Here is a 9,017-nt window from a genome sequence, read left to right on the forward strand (position 1 = left end):
ATTAAAAGAAAATTAATGTGCCACATTTCCCCCGAGGCGATTTTCACTTTTCTGGTGCTTTTGAAAATACTCTACTCACAATAAAGTAGGGATATTGTGAGAGACTTGGTGGATGTCGTGTGTTTGTTTCACTTCAGATATTTTTGGGATAGTGAGGCAACTGTATTGGGGTGATGGACACACCTCATTTTGTGTTTTTCATGTAATGGCCTTGTTGTGTACAAGTGGACCTTATATTAGGGCCAATACCAAGAGACAACCTTTCTCGATGTGGCATCAGTTTCAACGTTCTGTGGGTATAAAAAGCTGGTATTGTCAGTAAGTTCCAAGTTCATCATTCAAAAAGCCTGCACGGACGAGCAGTGTCACCTGGCCATAGCGCCTTCGGGTCGGTGACAGGCAGTCAGATGTTGCTCGTGAACTTGGTGTGTCTCAAAGTGTCATCAGCAGACTTGCATCAAGACACTGAACTGCTGGCAGAGTTCATGACAGACCCAGGAATGGAGCCCCACGAGTGACCGACCACAATGATGACCAGAACCTAAGGACCTACGCACTCAGACATCGTTACGCCACTGCCACACTGAAGGTTGCCGGGTCTGCCAAGGTGCCACTGAGCAAAGTACCGTCCCCACACACTGCTCCCCAGGCACCTGTCATGGCTGCCCACTGTCACCAAGGCTGACGGTTAAAAGCAGAGGACATATTTGGCTTGAATGCCGGACGTTGCAGGTGACTCCACTGACACCAAGACTCCGCCGTGAACGTTTGCAGTGGGCACAAGACCATGTGACCTGGAAATGCAGCAGTGGTCTACCGTCCTGTTTACTGATGAGTGTCACATTAGTGTTGCTGGAGAAGGCGAGGTGAGGTCAACATGGTCCCCAGGGTTTGCTTTGTCGGAGGAGGTGCAACACTCTGGGCAGGCATCACCAGCGTATCACTCAGATTTGGTTATCCTACTTGGCTCAGTCACTGCATGTTCTTACATCATAGAACCCATCATCATCCCCCAACTTTCTGTTCATAGATGATAATGCTCCACCAATGCTGGTCATGGCTGCCCACTGCTCACTCAGGGTGATGGGTTAAATGCAGAGGACAAATTTCACTGTGTGCACCGTGTGCTGTGTTGCTGTGTATCACATGTGACAATCACTTCACTTTTTTTTTTTTAACAATATCCCTATCTTATTGTGAGCAGTGTAATTCATTATAAAAGGCATTTGGCAAATATAGTTTTTGTAGTTATGATGGTGACTATATGAAATTGAATAGTTCCAATATGTTTGACGTTTAAAATTGCACAAGTTTGGACCATTTCGAGAAATTATTAGCCTATTAATAATTACGGCTTGATTGTTGACGTTACATTAGTTACGCGGTGCGGCCGAGGTGATGACGCGTTTCCGCTCGGCGCGTCCGTCCAATAGCAGCGCAGGGGAGGTCCGCGCTCCTCGGCCATTGGCCGGTTTGAAGAATTTTAAACTGTCGCGCAACGGCGCTGATCTTCAGGCCAGCCAGCTATCCAGCCCGCCCGCCCGGCTTCTCAGCAGCGTCGCCTGCCTTCACCCGTCGACTCTCCGCTGTGTTTTTACTGCAGGTACGTTTCGACCCCTCGAGGTCCTCCACGTCGCGAACCTTTACGCTGCGTCCGACCCGGGATCGCGTTTACTGGCCGAGTCGTGAGCGAACACACGCAGGGAATTTGATTCCGATCGACGGTGTCTCGCAAGCACAACACTTCAAAAACAACGACAGTACAGTCAAGTCGTATATACACGCAAAATACAACAATTACAGGTGTACAGAAAGTGAGATGGTATCCATTCAGTTGTTTAGGGTTCACCCGGGTTGGAAAGTTCTAAGTTTTTTTTTGAAAGTTTTTTTTATTTTAAGTTTCAGTTTTACATGATTTATTCCCATTAATAAACGTGTAATAAAATTGTAAATTCTTGGTGCAGATAAGCGTCTGTCTGCTGCGGGATGGAGGAAGCGACGGACGCGTACGAGTTTGATGCCCCCACCCGGGGCGATCTGCGGGATTTTCAGCTGGAGGACAACGCGGATCAGTGGTTCGGTACGTCCTGCTGCTTTTTCAGCTCGCAGCCCGCCTAATGGACGTATGTGGCTGGTTCTGAGTACCGTGGGGACGCAAAAGTTCTTACAAACAGCGCCAGTTTAAGTCGTTTATATTTTTCCGGGTCATTATCATTTTAAGTCTAATGCCACCACTGTGTTCGTACTCCGTCGGTCGTGGTGATGTGCAGATGTAAACCTCGCGTATCCACGTAACAGGCAGGATCTCGAGTTAAAGGCCGGACCCTCCGCGGATTAAAACGGCACTAACAGAGCCGCGGTTGTGTTTCCACACGGAACCTTTGGCCGACGCACCACGGCTGATTCGAAAATGGCGACCGCCACAGTGGTCTCGTTGACCTGCCTCCCTTCTGCAACGAGTCAAACGAGCTCTGAACCACCTCCGCTGGCCATCTAGATAAAATCTTCCACCTCCCTGTCTCCTTTTTACATGGTGCAGGTTCAAGTAGAAAGTGAAGTGATTGTCACTTGTGGCACAGCACACGGTGCACACAGTGAAATTTGTCCTCTGCATTTAACCATCGCCCTGAGTGAGCAGTGGGCAGCCATGACAGGCGCCCGGGGAGCAGTGTGTGGGGACGGTGCTTTGCTAAGTGGCAGATTGGGATTCATACCGGCAACCTTCTGATTATGGGGCCGCTTCCTTAACCGCTAGGCCACCACTGCCCTAAATATTGTACAGGTGATTTGCTGGAGGTGGTGGCCCACAGGTTAAGGAAGCAGCCCTGTAATCAGAAGGTTGTCTGTTCGAATCCCGATCTGCCACCATCCACAAAACACCGTCCCCGCACACTGTGCTGCTGTGTATCTCAATGACAATCACTTCTCTTTGTCTGCAGCTGCCATAGCTCAGTTCTTGTCATTTCGCCTAATTTTTGGTTCAAGCTGAGACCATCGGTCGCACGTTTTGGTACGAGACCATCTGCAGGCCCAGGTTAACGGGTTAAATTACTCACTGCCTTGTTCCTTTTTGAAAATCAGAGCAAGTGACCACGCCTGAAGTCATAAACCGGCTTACAACTCCTGGCCGACCTGAAGTGTCGTTTGGGAACTCCAGAGGAGATTTGCCAAAAGCAGTGATCTCTCCCATGGTTTCAAACGCAGGTTTGTACTGGAGTCTGTACGTCGGGCGAGGGTCTTCATGGACTCTGCATTTCACAGTGACAATTGCTTCACTTCCACAGTAGCAAGGATCAATAAAATGTAAAGCGAAGTGATTGTCATTATGATGCACACAACGAAATGTCATCTGCATTTAACCAGTAGCTTAGTGGGTTACACTCGTCTATAAACCAGAAGACCCAGGTTCCCTCAGCAGGACTCTTAACCCTGAGTGTGTCCAGGGGGGGGGACTGTCCCTGTAACTACTGATTGTAAGTCGCGCTGAGTAAGGACGTCTGGTAAATGCTGGAAATGTAACAATCACCCTTGGTGAGCAGTGGGCAGCCATGACAGGCGCCCAGGACGGTGCTTTGCTCAGTGGCACCATGGCGGATAGGAATTTGAACCAGAATCCTTCTGGGGCCACTTTCTTATCCACTAGGCCACCACTGCCCCTGTCAAAACAGAGCCCCAAAAATATTGTGAGCTTGTTGACGCGCCTCTCCAGGAAAATCTTTACTGCTCACTCAGGGTGATGGTTAAATGCAGAGGACAAATTTCACTGTGTGCACCGTGTGCTGTGCTGCTGTGTATCACATGTGACACTCGCTTCACTTTAATAAAAGCAAAATATTTGTACATGATTAAAAGAAACCCAAGCGAGGGTTGTGCTTTGGCAAGGATCTCACGAAATATTGTGATGCTGAACATAATGCGACTCTTCTCGAAAATGCCAGGCAGTAGTGTAGTCGTACGCTGATTCTCACCTCTGACGACCTCCCTAAAGAAAACGCTCCACAGCGCCACCCGCTGGGCTAAATATCGATATTTGATGTCCCTGTATCGGTACAATATCACCACGTAAAAATATTATGAGATATCGCTGTATCAATATTTTCTAGAACTCAGAGTAGCCAGACTGTTCTTTTAAAACTCCAGTGTGTGAACTCTGCTGGTCTCTCGAACCAGGTCCCACCAGCGAGGTCCCTTCGAACATCGTGTTGTCCTGGGGTGACAACAGACCTGCCACGTCCGCTCCAGCCCAGGCCAAGGCCCGCCCCCCTCAGCCGCTCAGGTTTTACATTTTTTTATTATTATTTTTTTAACCTGCTTTTATTCCTGAAACACGATGCTGGTTCGACTGCGCACGTGAAGGTCCTGCTTGTCCTCCGCAGGGTGTCCAAGCGGTCCGCGGTCCAAAACGAGACGAAGCCAGCAGCTCCGGTCACTCCGCCTGTCAAGAAGCAGCGGAGGTCAGTGTGTTGGGTTCTCGGTCGGGCCGCCGGTTTGACGTTGTGCAGCGCCGCCGGTGCACTTTTCATTGTTGCTTCCGATTTCCAGAGTCCCGGTCCAGACGAGAACGGTTGTGAAACCGCACCGCAGGTATGCTGGTGTCTGCTTCACGTTGCGGTTCCGGCTGTTGGAGGGACGCTGGCACGGTGGCGGGGAGGATGTGGAGGTTCTTTGCGAAGCTTCTTGTTGATTTGGGTTCCGTTTCCTCCTCTTTCGCAGGAGCTTGACCGGCTCAGCAGCACGAGGCCGCGGTCGGAGGAGAAGCGTTGGCGCGAGCCAGAAAGCGAAGCCAAAGACCGTCCCAGCCGCCGCCGGCAGCCCGTCAGTCCAGTCGAAAGTTCTCCCACCTTCTGAAACGCGTCTTCACTGGTCGCCTGACGTCTCTTGCGTCCCCTGCAGGCAGAAGAGCACCGAGCAGCAGGAGATGGAGAGGATCAAGGCTCTCCAGCACGAAGTGGCCGAGCACCGGCGCCGGAACGAGGCCAGCTACAAAGCCGCGCTGGCCGGCGGTGAGGATCCTTCGCCATTCGGGTCTTCTGGCGCCGGGAGAAGAATCTCACCTGATTCTGGAACTCTTCTTTAACAGGTCATGTCCCAAAGAAGCAAGTTCTGTCCACCACGGTCCCTAAAGAGTTCAACTTCTGCTCCGACGCTCGGGTGAAGAGCACCAACGACGGCGCCTCCGGTTCCGGCGCCACGGCGGCGGATTTCACTGCTCAGCTGCGGAAACACCCGGCGTCTCCCGTACGTCCCGCCGCCGTCTTCACACCGTAGGGGCAGTGGTGGCCTGGCGGTTCAGGAAGCGGCCCCGTAATCAGAAGGTTGCCGGTTCGATTCCCGACCCACCAAGGTGCCACTGAGGTCCCCTTGATGAAGGTCCTGCGCCTCCCCGGGCGCCTGTCATGGTGCCCACTGCTCACCAAGGGTGACCGTTAAATACAGAGGACACGTTTCACTGTGTGCACCGTGTGCTGTGCCTCTGTGTATCACATGTGACATACGTTACGTCCGTTCTGTGTTCAAGGTCTATTCTTTTTAGATGACCCTCCCATAATTCTCCACTAATCACGACTTTTCAGGCTTCCTGCGGTCAATAAAAACCTGGAAGTCGTGGAATTTGAAAAGAGAATCTTTCCCGGGCTGGAAAAGTTTTGGAATAAGACATGAATGCGTAATGAAGTACGTAGTTCTCGAACGACCGCGTGGGAAATGTTTTTCAGCGCAGGTCTACAGTATCTGGACCACGTCACGTTGCTTCCATATTCCAGAACCTCCTGTTTTTAAGGAGGAAGAAGTTAAACTCTTAGAACAACGTTTTGATAAAACTTTATTATTAAGCGGCTGTCTTTTCAGGCCAAAGCACCCAAGGGCGCCACCATCCCCAAACCTTTCAACCTCTCGTGCGGCAGCAAGCGGAAGCTGGACGAGACCTCCGCCTCCGCGGCCTACGTGCCCATGGCCCAGATGATCGAGCAGTACGAGAAACGCACGCCGGTCCGCTATCGCCTCCGTAGCCGCCAAAGCCAGGAGAGAGGTGCGTTTCTCTCACGACCGAACCGCCACCACCAAAAAAAAAAAAAAAAAAAAGCCACATTGAGTTACTCACGCCGGTTCCTGCCAGGTCCGTGTCCGGGGAAGACGGAACCTCTGAAGATCACGAGCGCCCAGACGCCCCAGCTGCAAACCCGTCAGAGGAGCCGCCCTGTCCTGGTCAAGAGCTCGGCGGAGATCGAGGAGGAGGAGCTGGAGAAGATGCAGCAGTATGTAGCCAGTCGAGCATATCTCACACGAGGCTGGTAGTAGCCTAGCGGGTAACACACTCGCCTACGAACCAGAAGACCCAGGTTCAAACCCCACTTACTACCATCGTGTCCCTGAGCAGGACACTTAACCCTGAGTGTCTCCAGGGGGGACGGTCCCTGTAACTACTGATTGTAAGGGTGGTAGGGTACTGAAAGTAGGGTTAGTGGGTAACACACTCGCCTATGAACCAGAGGACCCAGGTTCGAACCCCATTTACTACCATGGTGTCCCTGAGCAGGACACTTAACCCTGAGTGTCTCCAGGGGGGGACTGTCCCTGTAACTACTGACTGTAAGTCGCTCTGGATAAGGGCGTCTGGTAAATGCTGTAAATGTAAATATCATAGCATTGTTTTATTTTTTTATTAGTGCTGCATAAGTAATATTTGCCGATAAATAGTAAGATCACTTGTACTTCAGGTTTAAGTTTAAAGCCCTGGAGCTCAACCGGAAGATCTTGGATGCAGCTGTGGTGCCAAAGAAACCTTCAGCGAAGGAAGCCACCCGACCAGAGGGCTTCCAGCTGGAGATCGAGAAACGGCTGCAGGAGCGACAGGCCAGCAGGAAAGCCGAGGAGCCCGAAGTTCACGCGTTCCACTCCAGACCTCTGCCAGTCAAAATCCTGGAGGACGTGGTGGTGAGGACCATGTGCAGCGTGCATCTGGGGCATGAGGCCATGTTGCTTTGTTTTGAGCGCATCTTCTGCGGCCCTTTCAGGGAGTTCCAGAGAAGAAGGTGCAGAACCCCACGGTTCCGGAGTCTCCAGCTTTTGCCCTGAAGAACAGAATTCGTGTGGAGAGGAAGCCCGAGGAGGTGCGGCCGCTAGCTTCTCTGGATCTGTGCCTGGTGGATCAGTGTGCGGTTCCTCATTTAAAATGTTGTGAACCAGGTGAAGCCACCTGCTCCTGTGAAGGCTCTGCCGGTCCCACACTTCCTGCCCTTCCAGCCGAAGCTTCCCGTGAAGAGCAAGGTTGAGGTGTGCCCGTTCTCCTTCGAGGAACGTGAGCGGGAGCGCCGGGCGCTGAAGGAGAAGAAGCTGGAGGAGCTGCGGAATGAAGAGGTGGAATCAACTCGTTCAGCGGTCAGCCTCAGCTTACAATTCACCGAGTTCACTGTTTTGAACCACGTCTTCACCCTGCAGGTTCCAAAGTTCAAGGCGCTTCCACTGCCGGACTTCCACGAGGTCAGTCTTCCAGAGAAGAAGGTGGTGGAGCCGACCAAACCGGAGCCCTTCAAACTGACCATAGACGAGAGGGGGGCGGTGAAGAACGACCGCTGGGAACACATGGTGACAAGGCGCTCTGCTTCTCTCGGTGCTTATTCGTGGATCGTTGGTGTCTCCTCAACGCCTTTTTCCTCTTTACCCGCCTCACCAGATGAAGGAAGAACAGAAGCGGCAGGCCGAGGCGGCCAGCTTCAAGGCGAGGCCCAACACGGTGACCCACAAAGAACCGTTCCTTCCCAAGAAGGAGAACCGCAGCATTCTGGGTGAGTCTGGACCTGGAGCTTCTCTTGAACTGGGATAAACGTGGGCGGGTGGTCTAGTCCCACCTCTGACCCCCTCCAACCTTCTCTAACCGCAGTCTGTTAAATCCCTCTGCCATTTTCTGAAGATGGTACTAATTCTGTAGCTCCCGAGGCCTTCCAGCTGTGCACCGAGCGGCGGGCGCAGGACCGGCTGGAGTTCGAGCGGGAGAAGAGCGCCAAGGAGGCGCTGCGAGCCCAGATGGAGGAGCGGCGGCTGCAGGAGGAAGAGGAGAAGGAGAAGGAGCAGATCACCCGGCTTCGCCAGGAGCAGGTGAAGCCGCCGTTCGCGTGCCGCAGGTTGAACTCGAAACCAGATGCGTGAGCTCACGTTCTGTTGGTTTTTCTTCCTCCTTTTTCTCCAGGTTCATAAAGCACAGCCCATCCGCCGCTACAGGAAGCTGGAGGTGAAGAAGAGCGAGATGTCCCTAACCGTACCCCAGTCTCCCAACTTCTCCGACCGGTTCCGGATGTGAGGTCACTGCCGTGACCTTTTTAAATACAGCTTCATTGTAAATATTTCTTTTATACATATTTACGGTCTTTTTTTTTTTTTTTTTTTTTTTTTTTTTCTTCCTCTCAATGTCCTTTTTAACATGTTGGGTTCTTAACGTTTAATTAGTTAGCTTGTTAACTTTTTTTTTTTTTTTTTTTTTTCCTTTTTTTAAATAAATGCTGTTTGTATAAGGAAATGAGTGAATTTACTCTTCTTTCGGCCTTTGCTGGCTGTAGAAGTGCGATCTCTGTGCGGTTTGGAGCAAATACAAACTGATTTAACCCAACAGCAACATTAATGAATGAGCCAGTTTAAGTTATTTTAATGTCTTAATATCGCAGCTTATTATAAACACATTTTCTGAAGTTTTTTATATAATTAATATCCCCCATCAACAGTATTTTTAAAGGTGCCGAGGACAATGATGAGTGTTATTTTAGTAATTAAAGGAAGTCAAAATGCGCTGCTCATAAAATAAAAGGAACACACAAATAAGACATCCAAGATCTGAATAAAAAATTCATTTAATGCTTTGGTAATTTTTTTTTTTTTTTGTGTGTGTGATTTATCAATGGAAATTAAATGCATCAACCCATAGAGGTCTGGATTTGGAGTCGCACTCAAAATACAAGTGAAGAAAAGTGATTGTGATGCACAGCACATGGTGAAACGTGTCCTCTGCATTTAACCCATCACCCTGA

General features: G+C 50.7%; 1 protein-coding gene across 4 annotated transcripts; it reads left to right on the forward strand.

The window, feature by feature from the left end:
- Positions 1-1,477: 1,477 nt before the first annotated feature.
- LOC114798506 (targeting protein for Xklp2-like) lies at positions 1,478-8,326 on the forward strand. 4 transcript variants are annotated; one of them, XM_028994273.1, is made up of 18 exons: positions 1,478-1,603; positions 1,965-2,080; positions 3,082-3,204; positions 4,171-4,276; positions 4,377-4,454; positions 4,543-4,584; positions 4,714-4,815; positions 4,894-5,003; positions 5,081-5,238; positions 5,848-6,028; positions 6,116-6,254; positions 6,717-6,933; positions 7,014-7,109; positions 7,186-7,356; positions 7,438-7,584; positions 7,673-7,784; positions 7,910-8,094; positions 8,186-8,326. In XM_028994273.1, exons 2-18 carry the CDS (start codon positions 1,987-1,989, stop codon positions 8,294-8,296), a joined length of 2,172 nt encoding a protein of 723 aa, XP_028850106.1. In that variant the 5' UTR covers positions 1,478-1,603; positions 1,965-1,986; the 3' UTR covers positions 8,297-8,326. The 4 variants fall into 4 exon arrangements, with proteins under 4 accessions (XP_028850106.1, XP_028850107.1, XP_028850108.1 ...); XM_028994274.1 differs by having other exon boundaries at positions 7,928-8,094; XM_028994275.1 differs by lacking the exon at positions 4,543-4,584.
- Positions 8,327-9,017: the final 691 nt, after the last annotated feature.

Source organism: Denticeps clupeoides, chromosome 10, assembly GCF_900700375.1.
Source record: "Denticeps clupeoides chromosome 10, fDenClu1.1, whole genome shotgun sequence".
Classification (NCBI taxonomy): Eukaryota; Metazoa; Chordata; class Actinopteri; order Clupeiformes; family Denticipitidae; genus Denticeps; species Denticeps clupeoides.

Bases quoted from the DNA above. Each gene is read 5' to 3' on its own strand.
- LOC114798506 (XM_028994273.1), top strand. From the start codon at position 1,987: ATGGAGGAAGCGACGGACGCGTACGAGTTTGATGCCCCCACCCGGGGC. The intron at 4,277-4,376 runs GTTTTACATTTT...TGTCCTCCGCAG, and splicing joins CGCCCCCCTCAGCCGCTCAG to GGTGTCCAAGCGGTCCGCGG. The intron at 7,110-7,185 runs GTGCGGCCGCTA...GTTGTGAACCAG, and splicing joins TGGAGAGGAAGCCCGAGGAG to GTGAAGCCACCTGCTCCTGT.